The sequence below is a fragment of the Girardinichthys multiradiatus genome, chromosome 13 (genome assembly GCF_021462225.1).
Source record: "Girardinichthys multiradiatus isolate DD_20200921_A chromosome 13, DD_fGirMul_XY1, whole genome shotgun sequence".
Lineage (NCBI taxonomy): Eukaryota > Metazoa > Chordata > Actinopteri > Cyprinodontiformes > Goodeidae > Girardinichthys > Girardinichthys multiradiatus.
In genome coordinates, this window is record NC_061806.1 from 25704528 (window position 1) to 25730700 (window position 26173).

The window sequence follows — 26173 nt, forward strand, 5'->3', positions numbered from 1 at the left end:
ACAAGCTTCTGTAATTTTATAGAAGATATCTCCAAACAATACAAGAAAAGTTATTCGTACATTTACATTTATATATAAAAATCTTTATAAAACCATTCCAAGAAGCAATTTTTTCAGTTAGATACAGGTTTGATAAGTGGATTTTTTTTACATATAAATCTTTATCTTTACCCCATAGTTTTAAACAATATGACCCAAACTAACATAATTACCTCAACAAAAAAGTTTAATACAAACCCTTTAAGCCATCCAAACTGAAGACAGTCGAAAGAACACACTCTTGTTGGTGAACGGAGCCAAATGAATTGAATCCCGGAAATTAAACGCAATTCCAAGTGACAGCCAGAAAGACACTTTTAGCAGCGCATGCGCACGGGGCTGTTCCCGAATGACAACTTCACCACATAACGGACAAACAGTCGGCACAGACAGAAGCCGCTGCTAAAGCACAGACACTCAAGTCTTAGATTAAAACTCGTCTTAATCGGGCAACGTTATGAGGTAGAAAGTTAAAAATTGAAACAAAACCAGCTTCGGATGGAACAGACAGGCGCTGCCACCGTGAAAATGGACCAAGAGTTTGAAGACATGGACTCTAAAGGCCGGTGGCAGAAGCTTTACTCAGTAAGTATGTTAGCATAGCTAGCACGGAGCTAGCAGTGAGTATTGAGAGCGCGCATTTTATTTTGCTGCCTACGCCGACTCTGACGCTGTTGTTTACTGTCATATTTTCACTTTTTGTTTGGTACATGTCTAACTTTGTGTGATGAGAAGATAAAGTCTCCCAAGACGCTGTACTATTAACTTAGTCTTTTGACACGAAGCTCAAACTCGGCATATGGGGTTTAGGTCTTTGTATTCAACTGCATTATGTTTCCCCTTCTAGACTCTACACGTTTAACGTTGATATGACGTCGTTTGTTTATCTCTGTTAATTAGAATTAATATTTCCTCCTCGTTATTGTACTCATTTCCCATTTTGTTTACAATTTCATCGTTGACTAATGGATTATTTATATTTATCAAGATTATTAAGCAACCACCTTAGGTTCAAAATATAGCCTGAAAATGAAGAGATTAAAAGTTGCATTTGGGTTTCCAGTTTTTCTGGGTTACTAATGGCATAATTTAGTTTAAGTTTAGTTTATTTATATTGCGCCGATTCACAACAAATGTCATTTCAAGGCAATCTACGAGTTAAACAGGCCCAATGTACATCCAGTTATATAGAATCCAAATTGGTTTAAATTAAGTTTATCTTAATTTAACTCAATATGACACAGTCCAAAAGTGGAGTGACATCCAGATCCCAGGAAATGTATTGTAGTTTGATCCTAATTATAGAAAAGATTAATCCTTTATTTGTCCCTGTGGGGAACTTCAAGTACAGTACTGTAAAGGTTTAGGGATTCATATTAGGAAAAAACATTATTGTTAAATAATGAGATGGTGAATATTAGTTGTGGTTAAAAGCCATTTTTCCCACTGTTGTCTCTTTTTTTTCTGTGTTCATGTTTATTCAGTTGTCAGACTTACAAATGAGGGTGTAACAATGCAGTTAACATCAAAGCTAATAAAGAGCATGGAACAACACATGAAGAGTCTGTATTGTCTTGAGCGTGGTGTAGACACTGCCAGGCAACAATCCCTTGACAACCGGAGTGACCGAGTCATTTTTATCAGTCCTCGCCAATCTCCTTGAGGTTTAAGGTCTTTATTACTAAGTTCTTTTACTCTCGTGAGCACAATGGACAGTAAAAATCCATTCAAGTGGTAAAATACATCAACAATCAGAGTTTAAACTCATGGCCTATCAAATACGGCTTTGCTATTTCAGTATTGCACACATCCACACTGCTGTAGCGATTGAGATGTGATATATTGTGCTACTGTAATGCTAACTGGTGAAAAGGTTGTCTGTCTAAGGAAGCCCAGACGATTTTGTCAAGTCATCTAATTGAGTTTACACAACAATGTGTGAACTTTGTTGAACCAGTGTGTGACATGTATAGTGACGTGTAGCAGCACAGCTTCAGATGGGGAAAAAGAAAACATGATTAAAAATAACATTACGGATCAGTGACTTGGGGCGTGGCGTAGTATTAGAGAGTGACGCATATACGGAGGCCTCAGTCCTTGACGCAGTCGTGCTGGGTTCAAACCCCGATCCCGGAGACCTGTGCTGCATGTCTTCCTCCTCTCTCCACCCCACTTCCTATCTGCTGACTTTGGAAAAAGAAGCAAAATGAAGGCCACTAGTGCTGCTAGTGCAAAAAAATGAAAGATCAGGGACTAAAAATTTATAAGTGTACAACAAACTGTAAATATTTAGATAGAATAGTATGTCCACACAATTTCATTTGAAAGAGCATTAAGAGATTTATGGTATGGTCTTGGCATGACCATTCAAATGTTCTACCATTTTCCTAGGTAAAATAAATGCCACTTAATTGATGTGTTATAACCCCTTTTTCAGTCAAATATTCCTGTTTGGTATTTTATAATATATGTATATCCTTTAAAAACAGCACAAGACAAAATGTGGCTTTTAAACTGCAACCCACAATAGAAAATAAAACCGTATTGTTAAGGGGGTAGCGCAGCTAGTAGTGTCATCACACATTCAGAAATTAGAGCAGAAATAGCAATCAGAGGCTCGCTGATGGTGACGTTTTCTTATATTATTTGATGGAGCCACGGGTGTTCATGGGAGGATGGGGTACTTTTCCTGTGCCGTGTGGTGAAAAAAGTGCCATAGAGAAGTCTGAAGAGTGAACATGAATACCACGAAAACCCATTTAATAAAAGCTCCTAACAGTAAAAGTTCACTAAAGTTTGTGTGGATATTTATCTTCATAAATGCTAGTTTAGAATGTCTGCCTGGTCTTATATTTGGCAGTGTTGCTTTGCATCTAAATAAACTGGGAAAAAATAAAGCTATTTCTAAAAGTAGTGGGACAAAACCCCCATTATTGATAAAGTAAATTATGGTGCCTTATTTGGTTTAGTGTTCCCCAGTTTTAAGCCATTGTTCTGCTTTCCAGGAAATCAGGAATCAGTCCCACGAGTGCTCTTACAAGGTGGCAAAATATCCAGAAAATCGCAACCGAAACAGATACAGAGATGTCAGTCCATGTGGGTAAACATTCGCGTTGCTTGTCCAAATCTCCAACTACATCTGTCAATTTACAACCTGTTGTAAGGTAATATTGTTTTTCTCTCCCCTCCTCCCTGCAGTCGATCACAGTCGGGTCAAGCTGGAGAACACAGAGAACGACTACATCAATGCAAGTCTGGTGTTGATGGAAGACGCCCAGAGAAGTTATATTTTAACACAGGCAAGTAAAATAATAGCACTGGTAACAGTTAAGCAAAAAAAAAAAAAAAATCTGTGTAGTTATCAAAGAACAGTTTATTACTAGAACAAAGGTTCAAATGTTCGGGCTTTTTTTTTTCAAAGCAGTAATCTCAAATTCTCTAACAATACAGTTACTTCACAGATTTGTAGACCTCTTTACACATATCTTCACTACTGACTGTTTTGCAGACCTTTTGAACAGCTATTCCAAAGAATCAGCAAAAAGACGTTTACCACGAAAGTTTCCCGTATGTTTGTGCCCCTGGCCTTTCCTTTCCCTTACACACACACTGTGCATTTGCAGAAATGACATAAGCATGCATTGTTTTGGTTAGTCCAAGAAAATAATGTAGCAGTAATGTTCTCATTTGGAAGCAATAAAATAGATTTTATGTTAAAGGTTGACTAACAAATGATAACTGCTGATTAGTTTTATGATAATTACTTATTTACTACATTAATGAACCAATTTATCAACCAAACAGAAAGATTTCCATTGACTGACTCTGATCAGTCAAAGGTCAAATATGTACAAATGTTTTTCATTTGTTTATTTATTTACTTTCTTTTTTTATCTCTCATTAAATGCATCAAAACTAATAACTCCCACCACCTTTTAGGCACTTTAACTATCAGCATGTACTTTAATTCACAGTTTAGAGTTTAACCAATCAAATAAAGGTTGGAGGCTTACACTTTGATGCATAAATAAAAGTCATCTTGTAAATTCATCACTTTATCTTGGATTCAAAACTGTAACCTCCAATATTGAATTTCCAGAAATGTATTTCTCTAATGCTTTTTAGACGTTTTATGGAGGGAGAAAAAAACCTTGGAATCGATGTGCGACATCAAGGAAAACCAGGAACCGTAATAGGCCACAAACAGGCTTATTGTTGCGTCTCTATTATTAATATATAACTTGAAAAATGCCCTGCATCAACCAGGAACAGTTAAAGTTGTGAACTGGAGATGGATAGATTAGCTTAACTGCAGCGCTGACCGACATTCAGCTTGTAGAATATAATCCTGGCAGCGAATCGGATATGATCAACAGTGGCAAAACGGATTTAATCGTTACTTAAGACTGAAGCGGAAAATAGAAATGGAAAACATTCGAACTTGACAGACGAGAAGATCTCTGTAATACTTTCTAATATGACTTATGTAGTTAACGTATTTCCATTATCCAACTCAGAAAGGATAAGAAACATTTAAATTGTAGCTTGGTGACCGTAGTACACTGAAACGAAGCTATTTGTTTTTTACTCCTCCAATCGCTTAATATTATCTCTACCTTTTTAATTTAAAGCTAAACATTTTTCAGATCAACTTTGTGAGACCAAGACGTCACGTTTCTGTCAGCTATTGTGGATTACATTCTTGTAAAACTATTTTGAATTAACGACGTCATTCAAATATCAGATCAATGTGAAATGCTTCATATAATGTCAGGAAACCCGACAAAGTTTGGTGGCTTTTTTTTTTTTTTTTTTTTTAGATGTTTTCAACATTTGTGCATTCTTCTGAGATGAGTCATTTGTGGTGTGTGAAAATGTGTTAAGAGTTCAGTACACACTGAAATTAAACACAATACAAGCTGTGAAAGGAAATAAAAAATGTTTCTCTTTTAGTAGAATCGTACAAAAATAAGGCAGTAATTTTCTATCTCCGTCGCTATCCTGCTGTGGAAAAAAGATTTCTTTAATACCTTTTTTCAAAACTAGGTTTAATGGTCATTTAGTAGAAGATATATTTGAACGATAGCATGTATTTTTAAGATAATATCTTGAGATGAATATTATTAATCTCAAGTGGTCTGAAGCTTCAGCTGTGGTGTGGTTCATGACCTTTCAGTAACTGTCTTTTTGCATAAGTCATCTTTCAACCGTGCTACTCTGAACCTTTATCCAGCAAAACCTAATTATCATGAACCATTAATCTTCACTGGGGGATGTGTTTGTTCATTTCTACTTCAGTGCGGTTTATGCAAATCCCTAAAATATTGCTTTGACCGCTAAAAGGTAAATTCTGCAATAAAAAAAAAAAAAAAAAATCTATTTCAGTTTAACAAAAAGTAATACTTCCATAGCTGGGTTTAAATTAGGATGGTTGAAATAAAATTCTCAGCCAATCTGAGCCGAATGTCTGAATATAAATTCAGCCATTGTAAAGTGCTTAGCAAGTTCCCTGGACAAAGCTCTTCTCTGATAGGCTCAGGGTAATAGTAGAAGTATGTATTTTTTGTCTGTACTTTTTTTTTTAGCTAAATGTCTGCCCAGGTAATCTATTTTTACCCTTGTATATGCAGTAGAAACAGAGAAGCTACTGAAAATGTGCATTAAGTGAAAAGGCTGCTGCTTCATGTTAAGCAGCTAACTAGTGGTTAATGATGTTGCTTATTGGAAACACAAATCCTGCAACTATGCTGTTTATTTTGTCCACAGGGTCCCCTCAGGAACACTTGCGGCCACTTTTGGCTCATGATCTGGGAGCAGAAGACAAAGGCGGTCATCATGCTCAACAGGGTCATAGAGAAAGGATCAGTGAGTACAGGATGAAAAAAAGAAAATGGCTTTGTCAGAGCAAAGTATTTAGCACCTATTCTCAGACACGTGCTGAAATGCTACATAGACCACAATATGGCTGGTCACACACTTTTCACTTTGTCCATGCTGGGATTCTGAAAACTGGAAGCTGCTATGATCCTGTTTTATGACATGGTTGCAAGCAGTAGTTCCTATCATGGCCAGGATCAGCTTCAGGTTACCGTCTCAGTGTTTTACCACCTGTATTACCCAGCTGTTTCTCTACTCTGATAGAGCTCATTATTGTTGTTTTGTGATGATAATAAACATGATTCATATAAACCTAGTTTACAACAGCTTTAAAAGTTAATGATCATGTTAAAGTTTTAGGGTGAAATAATCTTCCTTTAAAGTGCCACATATACAGACTACAACTCCATCCATCCATCCGTCCATCGCTTATTTCTCTACTATAAAATGGTCCAGAAATGGACTGAGATCTCACACTAGATTGTGGAAAAGTCTAGAATTTGTCAAAAAAGTGTAAAAGAATCATGTTTTTATGAACACTTTGTCAGATTATTGTGGTGAATCTGCAATGAAAGCTGACCTTTTAGCCCTGTAACTCCAGTGATCCTGCGTTGTGCAGATTAAATTCCCCAAAAAACCTCTTACAGGCAGCACAGCTGTGACCTCTCTTTCTCAGTAAAGCAGCTGAATTGGATCTCGCTGTATCATGAGATTTGCTTGCTGACTGTTTCTTGGAAGATAAAAAGCACCTAGTGAACCTATGAAAGCAAAAACAAGCTCTTTGTCGTCTCTGGTTTTTCAGCAACAAGGTTTCTTGAATAATGTAACCTTTTGAGTGTTCATATTCCTGTCACGTGTCTGATAAAAGCCATGAGTTTTTATTCCAACAAAAATGTTAAAAATGATTGCACATTTTCAGACCACCATCTGTTTGTGTCGAATAGTTTTATTTGTAGGTGTAGTTGGGTAGATGTAGGTTTGTGCAGATATCACAAAAAAGAACTTCTGTTGTTTTTGGCATTGCTTGATTTAATAGTTTTCTCTCTTTGCTAAAAGTTAAACCATCCTCCTGTTGGATGTCAGCATATATTTTAGTCAGGTGTTTACTTTTATTTTGCACAATTCCCAATTTTTTACCTCCTTTTTTTGTGTTTTCTTTCTGTAACAGGAGAAGTGTGCCCAGTACTGGCCGACGGCGGAGGAGAGAGAGATGGCCTTCAGGGACACGCGTTTCTTGGTCACGCTGTTGTCAGAAGACACCAAGTCTTACTACACCACCAGAGTGTTGCAGCTACAGAATATTAACGTAGGCTGCGGTTTTATTTAGCACACATTTTTAACTTGCATTAATCCAAGTATGAAAACACGGGCTGTGTTTTCCGAACCTTTTTAGGAGGGATTCATTGTTGTGCAATTGTCCTGTAGATAATAAAACAGTGCAGTTATGATTTAAGTGAAACATTTAAGTGGTCTAACCAGAAAGTTCTTAATAACTTTACGATATTTAATATTCTGTCCTACTTTTCCCCTGGTTTAGGTGCCATTGCATACGGGTTTTAACTATTTAAAATATCCATTCCTCTTTTTCACTTTGCTGCGTTAAAATAACTACCGTCAATGTGTTTTGTAGGGATTTTATGTGATGGACTAACAAAGCAGAAGGTGAACGTCTTCCCATGTTTTGAGCCTTTTTCAGCCTATAACAGGTTTCCTCCCTTATTTAGCTCCGTCCAGCTCTGACCAACTCCTCTGTACCTGCTGAGAAACACACGATGCTACCACCACCATGCTTTAAAGTGTGGATGGTGTGTTCGGAGTAATGATGTGCAGCGTTAGTTTTCTGGCAAACATCTTGCATGCTACCCAGAAGTTACAATTTTTGGTGTCATCTGACCAACATACTTTCTTCCACAGTGTCTCCTACATTGCTTGCTGCAGATTGTCCATCTTCCTTAAATGGCAGATTTCCCTTTTAACTGATTCCACTATCTGAGCTGTGGATCTCAGCAGCTCCTCCAGGGTTACCATGGGCATCTTTGGCTGCTTGTCTAAGAAATGTTCTCCTTGCCTGTCCTTTCAATTTAGATGGACAACTACGCTTTGGCAGGTTTGCAGTGATGCCGTTTTCTTCCCATTTTAAGATGAGGGATTGGAAAGTGCTCATGGGAAAGCTTGGGATTTGTTTTTTTTTACCCAGTTCTGCTTTAAACTTCTGCACAACCTTCTCCCTGACCTGTCTGTTTTGTTCCTCAGCCATTGAGATGCTGTTTGATCACTAATGCTCCTTAACAAATATTACACACAGGTGGACTCTATTTACTACCTAGATGGCATCTAAAGGCAGTTGGTTGCACTGGATTTTATTTAGGGGTGTCTGACTAATGGGGTTAAAATGCTAGGTGTACATTTGCTTTCACCTGTTCAGTTGACATCTATATTTGTCATAAATTCCCAATAAAAAGTAAATGGCTTGTGTTCAATGCTAGAGACACTAAGTTGATCACAGGGCCAACATTGAAGCAAACGTTTGTCTTGCCTTTTAAAACATTTTTGTAGTTCTTTGCCAGATGTTGGTTTTGTGAACAGAAACTGAAACATTTCTTCAGTTAAACACATTTCACACGTAGTGATGGGAAATTTAGCACCGGCAGAATCAGTGCAAATGTGCAGCAGTTTGTAATTTCCCTGCTTCTAACTTCAGCCACGTTTGTCTCCCTTTCTCAGACGGGGGAAAAGAGAGAGCTCTATCACTTTCACTACACCACGTGGCCCGATTTCGGTGTCCCCGAATCCCCGGCATCCTTCCTAAACTTCCTCTTCAAAGTGCGGGAATCCGGAGCTTTGGGGATGGATCATGGACCGTCTGTGGTGCACTGCAGTGCTGGGATTGGACGCTCCGGGACGTTCTCATTAGTAGACACATGCCTCGTCCTTGTAAGTACATGTGCTTGCCACTTCGTTCTAAAAGTCTTCTGAGGGTAAAAATGTGATGTTTTTATTTTATCCATCTTATAAAGTGTTGATTTGTTTTTTAATAGGAATATAAGGTGCCATGTGTGTCTTATGTGCTTGAAAACTGCCAGCAAAAAATATATTTTCCTAAATCAAGTTTTCCTAAATCATAAGAAGTTGGAAAACCAGACATTTATCTTTGTGTGGGAAGTTTTAACCCATAGCTGAAGTTTAACTTGGTAATAAAAGTTCAGAGTTCCTTCTTTAAATGTCAGTATTTGAGTTAATCTTTCCTGTTCTTTTAAAATGGAACAAACAGCCCGTTTTGTAATCGGTGTATTCAATATCAAGGCCAATCGGGCCTTTTCTGAACACATGGTCACACGCATGGAAATCAAGTAATTAAATATGCCATGCAATTGCCGGAAACACGCAAAGTTTTTATTCAGTTTGAAGTGTGAATTTGTACTCGAAGTACCTTAAACCAAATCTCAATCATACTTAGTAAAAACAAATGTGATTAAAGGTAGTGCTTAGAAAAACCTTTGCTTCAATTACCGCTGCAAGTGTTATGGGGTATTAGCTTTGCACATTCAGAGACTAAAATTCTCACTCATTCTACTATACAAAACATCTCCAGATCAGTCAGATTGGACGGAGAGCGCATATGAGCATCCAGTTCAAATTTAGGCTTGGATTTTGGGCCATTTTATAGATTTCATAACTACTATTTGTCAACAGCTTTGGCTCAATACAGCTCATCCAGCGTTATCATGGGCCTCTTGGATACTTATCCGATTACTGTTCTCCTTGCTAGGCCTGTTGATTCAGATGAACGGCCAAGTATAGGTTGGTTTGCTGTTGTGACATACTATTTCCATTTTCAGATGATGGATTAAACCGTGTCCAAAGCTTGGTATATTGTTTCCTAACCCAATCTTGGTTTAAATTTCTCTACAATTTTGTCCCTGACCTGTCTGGTGTGTTCGTTGGTCTCTATGTCATGTTTTTGTTTTGCATGGTTCTCTTATCAAGTTTCTGGTTCTGAGAAAAGCAAAGACAAATGAGAAATCCACATTCATCTGAGAGTTCCTGGTTAAACAATGAAGAGAAACGGAGAAGATCAGGAAATCACCAGAGAGAGTTCCTTCATCAAAGCTGAGCCAAGTTGTTTTGTTTTTTTCCCCCTCACTTTACTAGATGGACAAAAGGAAAGAGCCCTTATCAGTGGACATCAAAAACATCCTGTTGAAGATGAGGAAGTACCGCATGGGTCTGATCCAGACTCCCGAACAGCTGCGCTTTTCCTACATGGCTGTCCTTGAAGGAGCCAAATTCATCATGGGGGACTCGTCTGTGCAGGTAGGAGTAATGCTACCTCAACTCACAATCAGTTTCACTTTCAGGTTTTTGCTTTTAATCTGCCTTTTAATCATATGTAAAATTTGAGACATTTAGTTTTGATTTGCTGGTTTGCTGGAAGTTCTTTTAAAATGATAAATACTATCTTATATCAGTGCGTTTTAGTTTGAAGTACATATATAAACAGTTTGGTCAAATGTGTCAAGGTAGCCACGATGTGAACAATTCGGCAACATTTTTTTACCTCACCCGAAACATTACATTTGAAATCTCCTGCATCTTTGGCTTAGGCCCAATAGGATTTTTGGATCTTTTTATTATGTTTTACAGATTTTGTGGCACTAATGACCTTAATTATTTAGTAGCTTGACAAGACAAAGGGCAGAGAGAGAAGAGCATGACATGCAGCGAATGGCCCGTGGTCGGGAATCAAACTCAAACATCTGAGTCGAGGACTTTAGCCTGCATTTATGATCCAAAAAAAAGGTTCTCAATTCCTTACATGGAGCGCCCGCTTTTCCCACTGCAACGTCACCTTTAAAAGAGTAGAGAGTGTCTTTGAGGTCCACTGTGAAAGTCCAGCTATACAGGTCCTTCTCAAAATATTAGCATATTGTGATAAAGTTCATTATTTTCCATAATGTCATGATGAAAGTTTAACATTCATATATTTTAGATTCATTGCACACTAACTGAAATATTTCAGGTCTTTTATTGTCTTAATACGGATGATTTTGGCATACAGCTCATGAAAACCCAAAATTCCTATCTCACAAAATTAGCATATTTCATCCGACCAATAAAATAAAAGTGTTTTTAATACAAAAAACGTCAACCTTCAAATAATCATGTACAGTTATGCACTCAATACTTGGTCGGGAATCCTTTTGCAGAAATGACTGCTTCAATGCAGCGTGGCATGGAGGCTATCAGCCTGTGGCACTGCTGAGGTCTTATGGAGGCCCAGGATGCTTCGATAGCGGCCTTTAGCTCATCCAGAGTGTTGGGTCTTGAGTCTCTCAACGTTCTCTTCACAATATCCCACAGATTCTCTATGGGGTTCAGGTCAGGAGAGTTGGCAGGCCAATTGAGCACAGTGATACCATGGTCAGTAAACCATTTACCAGTGGTTTTGGCACTGTGAGCAGGTGCCAGGTCATGCTGAAAAATGAAATCTTCATCTCCATAAAGCTTTTCAGCAGATAGAAGCATGAAGTGCTCCAAAATCTCCTGATAGCTAGCTGCATTGACCCTGCCCTTGATAAAACACAGTGGACCAACACCAGCAGCTGACACGGCACCCCAGACCATCACTGACTGTGGGTACTTGACACTGGACTTCTGGCATTTTGGCATTTCCTTCTCCCCAGTCTTCCTCCAGACTCTGGCACCTTGATTTCTGAATGACATGCAGAATTTGCTTTCATCCGAAAAAAAGTACTTTGGACCACTGAGCAACAGTCCAGTGCTGCTTCTCTGTAGCCCAGGTCAGGCGCTTCTGCCGCTGTTTCTGGTTCAAAAGTGGCTTGACCTGGGGAATGCGGCACCTGTAGCCCTTTTCCTGCACACGCCTGTGCACGGTGGCTCTGGATGTTTCTACTCCAGACTCAGTCCACTGCTTCCGCAGGTCCCCCAAGGTCTGGAATCGGCTCTTCTCCACAATCTTCCTCAGGGTCCGGTCACCTCTTCTCGTTGTGCAGCGTTTTCTGCCACACTTTTTCCTTCCCACAGACTTCCCACTGAGGTACCTTGATACAGCACTCTGGGAACAGCCTATTCGTTCAGAAATGTCTTTCTGTGTCTTACCCTCTTGCTTGAGGGTGTCAATAGTGGCCTTCTGGACAGCAGTCAGGTCAGCAGTCTTACCCATGATTGGGGTTTTGAGTGATGAACCAGGCTGGGAGTTTTAAAGGCCTCAGGAATCTTTTGCAGGTGTTTAGAGTTAACTCGTTGATTCAGATGATTAGGTTCATAGCTCGTTTAGAGACCCTTTTAATGATATGCTAATTTTGTGAGATAGGAATTTTGGGTTTTCATGAGCTGTATGCCAAAATCATCCGTATTAAGATAATAAAAGACCTGAAATATTTCAGTTAGTGTGCAATGAATCTAAAATATATGAATGTTAAATTTTCATCATGACATTATGGAAAATAATGAACTTTATCACAATATGCTAATATTTTGAGAAGGACCTGTAGAACATGCAGTGACCCTGACCTAATAGGGAAGTTGTAGTACCTGACTTTCTCTCAATGCTAGCATGCAAAAATCATGCTAGCATTGCCAAGCAGAGCCTTGCTCTGTTGTCACTGCTGTGGCAGGAACCAAATGTAATGAAAAATAGCACCCATCTATGAGATCGTATCCTGATTTGTCACCTGGGTGCTTACAAATGCTATTTAAATGAATGCCTCTCCCTTTCTTGTTTCCATACTTCTCTACCGGTAGAACCGATGGCGTGAATTGTCTGAGGAAGATCAGGAACCATCCTTGGGAACTCCGCCCTCATCTGAGCCTCAGGCCCGGTGTCCTCCAGAGCGGTACAATGGGACCCAAAGAGGAGGTCAGCAGGAGGAGACAGAAGATTACAGACAGGACAGCAAAGTACCAACGCAGTCTTCCTGCAAGGAACAGGAGCTGGATGGCAGCACAACACAGTCAGTATAATAAGTCTGGCTATAGAAACTAACAGCGATCATTGACATTTAGTCCTTATCAAGTATTTAGTCATGAACTGTGTTAAAATATATTAATGGAAATAATACTTTAGGAAAAATCAGTCTGAAGGATCAACTTTAACTCCCTACTGAATGATCTTTAGTTTCTTAATTTAACAAATCAAATGGATTCTTTACATTTATTTCATAAAAATGTATTTAGAATCAATGGAATTTACCGCTCTTCAATTAAGGATTATTTGAAAAAACATCAGGAACTGGTAATAAACGTTATGAAGAACTATTTATAATTAAGCTGTCTACGCTCTAATATTTACTAATTAAAATTCAAAGAAGCGAAACTTGAAAGTAGAAAAAATATATACATCTCACTGAAAGATTGATGCAACATGGAAAATTTATAGTTTTCTGTTTAAGAAAGGAAAATTAAACTGATTAAAAGTTGAATCTTTTCTCCAAGGTTTACTTGTCTCTTATGAGTTTAGAGAAAGAGTTTTGCAGGCTAATTTTTGAGTTATATCTAATGTTATTTCAAGAATACAGAGTTTCGGGACCACCTTTGAAACATCAGCTTCTCCTACCAGTTACTACTATAAACCAGGAAATAAAAAGTGCCTCCTCTATGGTTCTGTATCAGGACTTTGACTGTGATTCAGTCGGTTTCCCCAGTCTCGTTTCTCGCCTCAACTAGGCTGGACTTGGTGTAAGAGCTGTTATTCTGGCTGAATGTAACTAAAAGACACAAAGGCTGTTGGTTCTGGTTTAGCTCATTGCAAACCCTGAGGGGTCTCCTCCTTTTGGATTCAGAACTGCGTGTTATGAAGGAAAAACAACAAACGAAACGTCGTTATTTTAATGTAGCAAAGCGTAAAATGCTAACTAAAATTATCACTCCCGAATCTCAAACTTAATCAGGCAGCTAAGTCAGACAAAACTGTTCTAGAGAAGGAGTCGTCAAGACGTGTTGATCAGCCAATTAGAAGCTGACTGGACAATGCGGGAGCCATAATAGACAACCTATAAGAAAAATGGATTTAGATATTTTCTTTTCTACCACATCCTTTTGACAAGAGACACACCAGTCTTTCCTTGTCGATAAAACTATCTCCAGGTTGAAGCTGTTTACACACTGAAGGTTTCAAACATGCAATCGATCTATTCAATAAAAAAACAGTTCACATTAAGATAAGAAATAATCATTGATCATTTTAAAAGGTTTCTGAATCTTTAAATTGGCTAAATAGGATCAGTTGTACAAAATACACATTGGCAATTATTCAAGGTACCCATACAGGACTCTGTGCGTAACACTTCCAAGTAATAAAAGAAAAAGGTCCATCTAGGATATTTTGAAGCTGTTAAAGCAGTTAAATGCATGTGAAAGCTCAGATCTGGTGTGTTCTGTGCATAAGTTACTAGAAAGATGGCGCTAAACAAATCTTTCATTTTTTTACGCAGCAAAAGACGCAGAGAAGACAGTATCTCCAAATCTGGCAACACCAAAACACCTCAAGGCAAGTCCAGGACAACTGACTCGGAGAGGAAGAGAAAAAGGTGATTACTTGTTGAGGTTTAAACTGCTTGTTATTTCTCACGCATATTCATTTATAACCCTGTGCAACTTCAGATGAATTTGCAGTGCAAAGTTAGATATACAAATATGTGGACTGTGAGATCCTGTCCATCATATCTGTTAAAAGAAGTGCATAATGTAAAATCTGCAACACTTTCTTGCCTTTTAGTTTGCAGGAAAACAGGAAAGGAGAATATATGTTGTGCAGATTTGTATTTTGTGAACACAAAATACTTTTTCAGTGAATTATTTGCTGAAGAAAGCATCCAGACATGATTTCTTCAGCCTAGTTTACTGGCGTCTTTGTCTTGTTGCCCTCTAAAGACTTACAGTTAGAACTGATGAAGCACTTTTCTCCGGTGACAGCACAGCTTCTAAGTCACTTCTGAGAAGCCTCCCTTTGTTGTGTGACATGTCAGCGGTGTTCCAGTAAGAACGACATGAAACTGCAGTCATTTCTGATCAGGTCTCACTCTCCTGTTGTGGTTTTCCTGGACAGTTTGGGGTGTATTTGCTGCACATGACAAGAGCCGGCCTGTCCGGTGGGGGGCAGCCTGTCTTTACTCCCCTCTGAGACAGAAACGGCCACGAAGAGCACATTTAGAGGAGGAACTTGTGAAAAAGATCGCCCACTTATGTACCTGGAGGTGTGTGTGTTGGTGTGACTTTGTGGTTTGGAGTTGATGATTGTGGCTGCACTTCAGCATGGTGTGTGTATTTGTGTTCACTTGTGGTTAATGCTGTTTGAAACTGAAATGTCAGGCTGAACTAAACCAATGAAAGATGTAAATATGTGTTCGGAGTCAAACGCAGGAATATTGTAATTGTGGTACAGCTTCTTATCAGAATTAATGTGAAAGAACAGGTTCAGTGCTGTGGCTGGCAGAGAATCTACAATATAGTTGTGGAAAAGACATAATTTGTAGAAGGAGGTCATTTTTTTAAAGAAATCACTTGTTTGTTTTTTTTTTCTTGTCTTTTCTGCTTCTGACTTTCAGAGATGTAGTTTGTTGAGTCTCGGCATTTTTAGCCTAAACTGCATCAGCTGCTTTCTGGAGTTACAAATGTATGATTTCAAAAAAATATATATTTTTAGATTCGTCTTTGTTTGTTAGCTCTGTTCTGAGTCCAAGTCCCTCTGTGCCTATTCAGACCTTCATTTCTTACCTTTGCATTGACATATTAGCCCTTCCTATTTCTACTTTGTATCCATCAAAGAACCTTAAAGCCTTTTCATAAATTATGGAAATAAATAATCATGTAAATGCTTAAATCTGAGATTTGATTTAGATGTATCTTATGATTTGAAATCCAATGTTTGGACCAGTTGGCTTTTATAGAAGTTATCTCCTGCTAGTAAGTATTCTTTACTGGAGTCATAAAATCACATTTTCTTACAGTTGACTGTGAGTGGCTTATAGAAAGTTATTTTAAATTGACTCATGGTCCGTATGAGACGTCCCTCAGTAGACGACTCCATTTTAGTTGGTAAAATTCAACCAAAATCAGAAAGAAGGGCAAAATGTTTAACATTTGTTAAAAAATTGCAAAACCAACCCCTCTTGTCATCCCATAATATTTCTCAGCTTTATTGTAATGTTTGAACATCAGTGATCCTACATTATAGGGCTTTAAAATCGACTACTAAAATCTGATTGCTGCGTATATTTTCACCCTCCAGGAGGTAAATAAGAGGCAGATTTTAAATCTTTGAATTATGCCGTTTTCTCTATTTACAAGTTGTTGTTTTTTTTTAAGTGCACATAAAAGTGTCAAAAATGCACATTTTATTTAATGCAGTTTCTCATTTAGCCATGTTTATAAAGTGGTTGCTGATCAGCTCAGTGAAGAGCAAAAACTCGACCAACAGAATAAAGGTTGTTTGAAATAATCCAAACAGCTTAGATTTAAATTTAGTAATCCACATCAGGCAATCTAAAGCTATTAGCCACCATACCAGCTATAATAAACAAAGTAGCGCATTACACCGACACTATCACATGCTTTACTAATATCATGCAGCCCTATTTGGCGCTACATAGAAAATACTAATACCGGTACATTCACATCAGTATTAATCTTTGAACTGTCCAGGCCTCTAAATGTCAATAATAAAGGTTGAAATGATAGTTTTAAGCAAGACTGCAGTTAGATTTCAGATCTCAGTTTTCAATAGATCTCAGTTAAAAAGACATTGAGCTTTTTATTAGTTAGGTTTTCACAAACAGATACCTGTAATGGTGCTCATCAGGGATTCCTGACAGATTTCTGTTCCTGGATTGTATCCTGTCTTCTGCTCTACATGCACGGGGTAACTAAAGGACAAAAGCATCTGTTTTTCTCTGGTAATCTCAAGCAAATGTGCCCATCTGTGTCTGAATATATGTACAACTACCTGAAAGGTGATCACTGTTTAAGCAGTTGTCACCTTTTTTCTCTTTGTTTAGAAGCTCTTTGCGGGCCTCACACAGTAGAAACCAACGCTACCGACGTTGATGCATCTGGCATAAAATACTGGGCTGAATACTAATGCAAAACCAGGTGTCCCATTTTCTTCACAATTATGCGCTACTTTGTGTCAGCCTGTCGTAGAAAATCCAAATGAACATGATAGGATAATCTGCAGCACTGGGTGGGTTTGCTTCTGTTTAAGCAGTGTGAAATGCTTCTTTTAATGCATTGATTTGTCTAATATGATAGCACAATTGATTCAACACAGAAATCGGAAACATCACTGTTTTCTGAATTTCTTTCCCATTTTGTGTCTCGTGACAGGGTGAAAACCAGTGACTGCTAACCAGCTCTATACCTGACTTCAGCTCCGGCAGCGAAGCCAGCCTCGGCAGGGAACTCCAGCGCTCGACCCTGCCAAACCTCTGTGCTCTTCCTCTTCGTGTTTTTTGATGGTTTTAGTCTAGCCAAGCACCATGTTTTCAGCAAAACTCGCCTTCAGCCAAAACCCACCTCAGGTTTTCCCCATTTCCTCTCTGAACTGTTTACAGCAGACACTTTGACATTCACACAGCAGCTTTAAACCCCCTCCTCAGACCTCACCTCAGCCTCTGTTAGTCCTGCTTTTTCTCTTGTTTTGCTTTTATTGTTGCATTCTGGCCTCTTGTAAGACAGAAAGTAGGGGGTACGCATTGCCAATTTGTAATGCTGTTCATACATGTATTTTTGGAGAAAAAACATTTTTCTGAGGCAAAAACGAGAGGTTCTATTTTTTATTAAAAAAATGAAAAACTACTTGAAGTTTTTAAGGTGACGTGGGGTTAGTTATGAGTACTGCCTACACCCACAATACAGTGGCATGAAGATATTTCAATGATGTACAAAGTACTGTTCTTTAAAGATGTGTATTAAAAGATATTTTTTGCTTGTAAAGAGAAATGAAGAGCTTATGTTACAGATCTTAATGCTGCAGAAAACACATGACTTGTTCTCCTTTTGAAAATGAATTTGTCTTAAATTTATTTAGAGTGTAAGCTCAAAATAAAACTGGTATTTAGTCTAACTACACATCTGCGTTTTTCTTTTATTTATTTTAAAGCAAAATATACATGCCTCAATTCCAGCCAAACAATTATTTTTGTCAGGAAACATTTAGGTTTTCCAACAATCAGTTCCCACCCCACACACCCCCTTTAAAACATTCCTTTCCCATAACTGGGCCCACACACAAGGCGACCAATACAATGATGCAAACAAACTGACAAAAACCGCAGACTTGGCAACCGGCTCGGCTGTTGAATAAGAGACTTGTTCTGTTACGACAGCGTGAGCTGCAGATCGAATTACATAGAGGCTGGGCTGCCAGGAATACACGATGGCACCGGGCCAAGCGATTTCAGTTAACAGGGTGGTGGTTGGATTTAGGGACAGTGAATCACGTCTTTATCACGTTAAACAAAACACGAGAATCTCTGACGATTTTATTGGAAAACACTCAAATGCTAGGAAAGTTCTACAGAAAGGCTTGTTTGAGTTGAATTCTTGTAATGTTGGCACATGGAATATCAAGAGGTTAATTAAAGTACTTTTTTTTTTTTTCTAACCAGACTAATTGTGATGCCAATAACAAGTATTTCACACTTTATGCATCTTTAAAGAATTAGCTTTCTTACATTTATTACAAGCTACTGTTTGGATCAAAATGTCAACAGTTAGAAAAGTGCAGGAGGGATACCGCTTCCATACAGCAGACTCCAGGAAGTCGGAACCTTCCACTTGCTGTTCGGTTCTTGGCTCTGGAAGGAAAATCGGACAGAACGACGAGAACAGAGGTGCAAACTTAAAACTTGAACTTCACGTCTGATGCCTGCAGACTTGCAGGAAAGTCTTGTTTCAGGATTACCTGACTGTCCAGCAGATGGAGCCAGTCGTTGAGGTGGTTGACGAGGGCGAACGCGTCGGGAATGTTGTCGCCTTCTGAGCAGAAGAGCAGCAGCACCACCAGCGGGAGATCCTCGTCGCAGCTAAACGCACGTCCAGCACAAAGATCATGTTATGCTGACATCAATGTAGAAATTCAATTATTACATGTGATGGTTGGATTGCACAGAATGACAAGTAATTCTGAGCCAAGGTTATACAGTTATTCACATGAGATGCAACAGTGCCTTGTTTAAGTATTCACACCCCTAAAACTTATCTATTGTCATGGCAACAAAAAAAAGTGTAGCATGCATTTGCCTTCACAGAACAGCTCTTTTTATACTTCATAAGACGATTTATGAAGGCAGTTGGTTGCACTGGATTTTATTTTGGCGTATCAGAGCAAAGGGGGCTGAAACAAATACACACCACACCAAAACAATTCTGAAAACCATCCTTCCATTTACTTTCCCTTCACATTACTCACTACTTCGTGTTGGTCTTTCGAACAATGTCACAGTAAAAAACATTAAAGGTGGTGGTTGGGACACTTTTGCAAGGCCCCATTAGTTTTTCTTTTCTTTATGATTGTACTTCTCTACCTGTCTGTGTAAAGCCCTTTGGTGATGCCTCCTCCTGGGATGCAGAGTCTCGGCTCTGCGTCTGCGTCCTTCACTCCAGGAAATGCAGGTATTCGCTCCATCTCCCTCCAGCCCAGCTCCTTTAGAGCGTCCGCACTAGCCGTCAGCAGGGACGGAGTGATCAGGTACCTCAAAGGAGTCCTTTAACAGGAAAAATCAATTAGCATTTAGACAGGAGTGTAAATAGCTTAAGCAAAAACAACACATGGGTGATGTCAGGTGAATATTCTTACCCTTGCAGCTGCTGGTCGTCCCTCTGGTAGGAATGGCTGCTGGACAGGACCACTGTCCTAGAGAAGCCGCTGGCTTTGATCCAAGAAACGAGTTGCTGACGAAACTTTTTAGACCTTGTCTGCAGTTAAAATAAAGTTTGGAGCAGTGAATATGATAGAATTAACAGAAACGACACACAAGTGTAGCTACACATATCATGGGCATGTAAGGCATATTAATTTGGGGCTTTTAGTGATTTGGTTGTGATAATTATTTGAATTTAGCGTAACCTTTCTCTATGGCAAAAATCATACATACAAGCTCCAACATATACATACAGTCCCATTAATATTTGGTTAAAAGTCCCTTAGCAAATTGTGTCTCGCACCATATATTTTTCTACCCAGCAACAAGCATTTGGCATAGTTCTGGCTGTATATTTGACCACAGGCTACTGCAGCAAACCAGACACACAGCGTGAAGCTACCCCCACCATACGGTACAGTTGGTAAAGGGTTTTTATGCAAACTGATGCTTAAAAATAGTAACAAAAGATCTTCAGTGAGTTCTTTTGACTTTTCTCATTGTTCCAGCTGCATTAAATCACAATCACTGATGTGAAGTTACCCAACATCCTCAGCCCTATCAAGGTAAACGACATTCCAGATCCTTCAGCATTACTTATTAAAAGATTTCAGAGGATCCATGTAAATACTGGAGTTAGTAGAGTTCATTGACATGATATCCATACCCATGATGACTGGAAATGGTTCAAGTGTTTATTTATCATATTACAGTTAAATATCTTGAAAAGAAAATAGAAGACAAAACATAATAGTGAGCGCTTACCTGAATAATTGGTGCTCTGATTTGAAGAACAGCCAGTTTCAGTTCTGCTGCTGTGTAAACTGAATAAAAGTCAGTCAGACAGATTTATATGATACAGGCAGGATTCCTGGTCACAAATAACTATTTACAGGTCCTTCTCAAAATATTAGCATATTGTGATAAAGTTCATTATTTTCCATAATGTCATGATGAAAATGTAACATTCATATATTTTAGATTCATTGCACACTAACTGAAATATTTCAGGTCTTTTATTGTCTTAATACGGATGATTTTGGCATACAGCTCATGAAAACCCAAAATTCCTATCTCACAAAATTAGCATATCATTAAAAGGGTCTCTAAACGAGCTATGAACCTAATCATCTGAATCAACAAGTTAACTCTAAACACCTGCAAAAGATTCCTGAGGCCTTTAAAACTCCCAGCCTGGTTCATCAGTCAAAACCCCAATCATGGGTAAGACTGCCGACCTGACTGCTGTCCAGAAGGCCACTATTGACACCCTCAAGCAAGAGGGTAAGACACAGAAAGACATTTCTGAACGAATAGGCTGTTCCCAGAGTGCTGTATCAAGGCACCTCAGTGGGAAGTCTGTGGGAAGGAAAAAGTGTGGCAGAAAACGCTGCACAACGAGAAGAGGTGACCGGACCCTGAGGAAGATTGTGGAGAAGGGCCGATTCCAGACCTTGGGGGACCTGCGGAAGCAGTGGACTGAGTCTGGAGTAGAAACATCCAGAGCCACCGTGCACAGGCGTGTGCAGGAAATGGGCTACAGGTGCCGCATTCCCCAGGTCAAGCCACTTTTGAACCAGAAACAGCGGCAGAAGCGCCTGACCTGGGCTACAGAGAAGCAGCACTGGACTGTTGCTCAGTGGTCCAAAGTACTTTTTTCGGATGAAAGCAAATTCTGCATGTCATTCGGAAATCAAGGTGCCAGAGTCTGGAGGAAGACTGGGGAGAAGGAAATGACAAAATGCCAGAAGTCCAGTGTCAAGTACCCACAGCCAGTGATGGTCTGGGGTGCCGTGTCAGCTGCTGGTGTTGGTCCACTGTGTTTTATCAAGGGCAGGGTCAATGCAGCTAGCTATCAGGAGATTTTGGAGCACTTCATTCTTCCATCTGCTGAAAAGCTTTATGGAGATGAAGATTTCATTTTTCAGCATGACCTGGCACCTGCTCACAGTGCCAAAACCACTGGTAAATGGTTTACTGACCATGGTATCACTGTGCTCAATTGGCCTGCCAACTCTCCTGACCTGAACCCCATAGAGAATCTGTGGGATATTGTGAAGAGAACGTTGAGAGACTCAAGACCCAACACTCTGGATGAGCTAAAGGCCGCTATCGAAGCATCCTGGGCCTCCATAAGACCTCAGCAGTGCCACAGGCTGATTGCCTCCATGCCACGCCGCATTGAAGCAGTCATTTCTGCCAAAGGATTCCCGACCAAGTATTGAGTGCATAACTGTACATGATTATTTGAAGGTTGACGTTTTTTGTATTAAAAACACTTTTCTTTTATTGGTCGGATGAAATATGCTAATTTTGTGAGATAGGAATTTTGGGTTTTCATGAGCTATATGCCACAATCATCTGTATTAAGACAATAAAAGACCTGAAATATTTCAGTTAGTGTGCAATGAATCTAAAATATATGAATGTTAAATTTTCATCATGACATTATGGAAAATAATGAACTTTATTGCAATATGCTAATATTTTGAGAAGGACCTGTATACTGTTGATAAGCTGATTGGTTTGACCTCTCGGAATAAGATAAGAGGTTAAAAATAACACTTTGTCAACATCTTCATAAAAGCACAAATAATATTGGGAAAGTATGACATGTACCAACCCAGTGGATTGAAAATGAACTCTGAGATCTGGTGCTACCTTCTGCAGGAGTGTGCAGCTCCTCGGCGTCCTCTTTGCAGCTGGCGTACGGGTTGTTCCCAGCCATCGGGATCAGGCAGTCTGTGTGGAAGTAGCCCGCTCTGCTCATGTTGAGAGTGGACACAAGGAGGTCAACGGCCAGCTGACCCACGTTACCGACGGCGACTGCAGGCTGTGAAGGCAAAAAAAACGAAAAAAAAAAACAAATGCATGTTTTTTCATATTCTATGTGGAAAAACTGAGCCCGACCAAAAAAAATAAAATAATAAAATGTAATAAGTGTTACTTTCCATAGTTGATTTCAAATCTGACATGAGAAGAAAACTTAAATATGTCAACTGAGGACCACATAATGATTCTGTAGTTCAACACAATGCTCACTTCTACTTCCTAGCAAAAAATTTGTACTTTATAGTTTTTAGCATTTGAAACATAAAACATTTAAATTGTTTTTAAAAGGTTTGATGTTTTGTTACAGAATTTAAAAAAAACACTGACTCGGTCAACAGCCTGGAAACATTTTTTAAATAACTCACACACTTTTGATGGAACTTTTTTACCTCTACAAACCTAAAAATAAAATCATAAATAACATAATTTATTGTTATCAGAATCAGCTTTATTGCCAAGTTCGTACATACAAACAAGGAATTTGACTTAACAAGGAATTATTTCATGTATATGATGACTGCTTTAAATTAGAATACATAAATTGGTATTTTTATAGGTAAGTAAGAAATAAACACATTCTCTGCTGTACACTGAGTAAATCACAGTAAACGTTAGTAAAGTGTAGAGTTCGGCAAGTGTTTTAGTTTATTCTTATAATGAAAGAAATTGATCATGATTCATGATTTGTTGTTTTAACATTTTTTATTGTGTTAGTTTCATGGGATCATCAATAAATCCTCTGTGTACGCTTTATAATATGGTTGAATGCTATTATTTGGTACCTTTTAGCAATATAGTTGCTTTACAGAATGCAAATGTTATAGTGAGGAGGCTGCTTGCTGTATGCAATGTCAGATTCATCATCATCACATTTAATGTTTGAATTAAAACAGTTTAAACTAATGACTTTGTACATAATATAGTTGTTCCAAATAAAACTGGAATTGGGTCAAACCTAAAGAAAAGAAAGAATCTGTATAGCCAGAAAAATCTGTGCTTTGTAATTATTAGTTTATTAAATGATCGGGTTTTCTGCAACTTTCAGAGACAATTAAGTTTTTAACTGTTTTTCTTTACCTCAGTTCAGAAGTTTACATACATTTTCTTAGTGTTTGGTAAAGTTGACATTTAAACAGTTTGACTTGGTTCAAACCTTTTTGTGTCTCTCCTCAAGCTTCTTAACATGGCTTACTGGAGTTTTGACCCTCCGATGAAATAAAATTGAGGATACATTTTAGTTTCATTAGACTGCAGGTGGCATCTAAGGTCTGTGTCCCTGAACGCCTTTGTAAACTATAATCTGGCTTGTATGTTGATTTTGGAGAAATGGCTTCTTTCTCCCTGGGTGGCCTTTCTTTATATATCTAATTATGTGTACAGGTCTCACTTTACTGTAGATAATGACACTCTCTTTCCAGCTTCAGCCCTCACATTTCCAGGGCTCTTTGCCTTTGTCCTAGTGTTGAAATGAACATTTTGCACCAAACATGTTCATCTCTGGGACACAGAACCAGACTCCTTCCTGAAGGGATTGCTGTTGTTTAGTAGTTTGTGAAGAATGAACAAGGTCCATAATTCATAACTCTTCGTGACATCTTGGCTGATTTAACCTCGTCTTCAAAGAAACGTAACAATCACAGAAAAAATGATATTTCTGTCCATCTTCTGACATTTCAATTCGGAAAACTTAATTGACTAAAACAGGAAAGGGCTGTTGCACATTTGACACCATTTAATACCGAAAGATAAACAAAAATTCGCTAGCATATTTTTGCGTTTATAACTCTGCTATTCCATCTCGTAGTTTTAGCGATTTATGCTTCACTCATTCGTAGATCAGTGTTACTGTAGGCGTCTTAAATTATACCTAACCAGCTCCAATGACTGGACCTAGCATGAGTAAACTGTAAAAACGCTGCCAAATAATCATAGCTACTCTAAATTAAAACAAATCATTTGTTACATTTGTATTAGATTATTTTATACGTTTAAACGTGACAAAAGGCTTTCTACTTTAGAAACGACTTCAGATTTCACTGCCTAGACACATTACAGACACGAGAAGCTCCTGCTGGATTAACCGTCAAACTCACCATGACGAGGGTAAAACCTTTGAAGGCAGCCGGAGAGCTTTGTGAGGAGATAAACATGGTGCTCTTGGGTCAAAAAAAAAAACACAAAACCAGACAGGTGAGTAGAAAGTGTGTTTAAATGTGGCTGAATGAGATAAAACTTTGGTTTACAGCAGGTTTCAATTCAACTTTCATGCCTGCTAGTGTTATGGACCGTTTTGGACCCCTAACTGTCGATGACTGATGACTAAAACGCTAGTAGGGCGACCTGGGAATGCCTGATGAAAAAGCAACAATAAAACTTTCCTCAACAACAAAAAATCAAACAAAAAAAACATTAGTGGTAAAGTTTGTACCTAGGATTGTTATTTAATCAATCTGGTTAATACGCTTAATATGGACTGATACCCTTTTTAACTAGGAGCTCGTATTCTATTCAGGCAAATCAATAGGGACAATAAACTAATGATGGCTCCGCACCATTTTTTAGCCGGCGAGACAAGCGACATGCTGGGAAAGCGGGGTTTTAACGCCAATTAAACCAGTGTAAGAGATCAGGCAGCCTCCAAAAGGTTTTTAATAAGCGGGCAGATGTTGAGCCCTGATAATGTTTGAGAGTGGCTCACAAAAAAACAAGTTTAGCTGACTTGGCAGGATTTTCCTGACATTTACAGATTTGAGTAAAAAAAGCTAACATAGTTTGCAGAGAGGTTGGAAAGGATCAGATCTCACTGCGAAAGTGTATCAACCAGAAGAGTATAAGGAATTCCACAGTATTATATATACAACAAGGTAAAGACATCAATAATTGGAAAAAAAAACATGGTAAAATAGTCACATTACCAAAACTGGATGCTTCTCCATTTTTGATAGAAATACAAGAAGGAAACTGGCCGAGGAAGTTGGAAAAAGGCTGCCACAACACTGAAAGACCACCATGATTCCAAAAGATAAGTTTGGAACAAACCGAGCAACTTAGTATGACCAAAAGAACACTACGCCACTGTGAAACATGGTGGTGGCTGCATAATGCTCTTGGGTTACGTTTTCAGACGGATCTATGATTTTCATTAAAGTTGAAGAACTTGTGAACATTTCCAAATACCAGACACAAACCATTTAAATTTCTGCTAAGAAGAAGAGGATGAATTTATCAGTTTGAGTCAAAACATACACCCAAATCCTTATAGGAATACCTTCATGAGAGTAAAACATACTGGCCAGAGTCCAGAACAAAATTTATCATTAAACATTTGTAGAACTTTTACAAAGTAGAGTTGCTCCATATTAGAAAGATGTGGGATCCTGATAGACTCATACCAAAAAGGTTTGATTCTGAAATTGTGTCAAATCATGTTTTACAAACCTGCACTCTCTTACAACCAATTTGTTGTGGCTTTATTTATTATTTTTCTAAGATGCTTGATATTTTTATGTTAAATTGTACCAGATAAATGTAACCTTACAGGTGGA

At 38.5% G+C, this 26173-nt stretch overlaps 2 protein-coding genes across 4 annotated transcripts; one reads left to right on the forward strand and one right to left on the reverse strand.

Annotated features, from left to right (window-relative positions):
- Nucleotides 1-370: 370 nt before the first annotated feature.
- ptpn2b (protein tyrosine phosphatase non-receptor type 2b) lies at nt 371-18003 on the forward strand. Of its 3 annotated transcripts, XM_047384080.1 has the most exons (11): nt 371-624; nt 3045-3135; nt 3238-3338; nt 5806-5904; nt 7085-7222; nt 8641-8850; nt 10069-10230; nt 12682-12890; nt 14370-14465; nt 16932-17025; nt 17260-18003. In XM_047384080.1, the coding sequence occupies exons 1-10, from the start codon at nt 538-540 to the stop codon at nt 16978-16980; spliced, it is 1242 nt and encodes a 413-aa protein (XP_047240036.1). In that variant the 5' UTR covers nt 371-537; the 3' UTR covers nt 16981-17025; nt 17260-18003. The 3 variants fall into 3 exon arrangements, with proteins under 3 accessions (XP_047240036.1, XP_047240037.1, XP_047240038.1); XM_047384081.1 differs by lacking the exon at nt 16932-17025 and having other exon boundaries at nt 372-624; XM_047384082.1 differs by lacking the exon at nt 3045-3135 and having other exon boundaries at nt 374-624.
- A 399-nt stretch (nt 18004-18402) lies between these two features.
- psmg2 (proteasome (prosome, macropain) assembly chaperone 2) lies at nt 18403-24935 on the reverse strand. The gene is made up of 7 exons (XM_047384084.1): nt 24722-24935; nt 22458-22629; nt 20562-20620; nt 19733-19851; nt 19461-19640; nt 18839-18959; nt 18403-18731 (listed from the first exon to the last, which is right to left on the reverse strand). The coding sequence occupies exons 1-7, from the start codon at nt 24776-24778 to the stop codon at nt 18648-18650; spliced, it is 792 nt and encodes a 263-aa protein (XP_047240040.1). The 5' UTR covers nt 24779-24935; the 3' UTR covers nt 18403-18647.
- Nucleotides 24936-26173: the final 1238 nt, after the last annotated feature.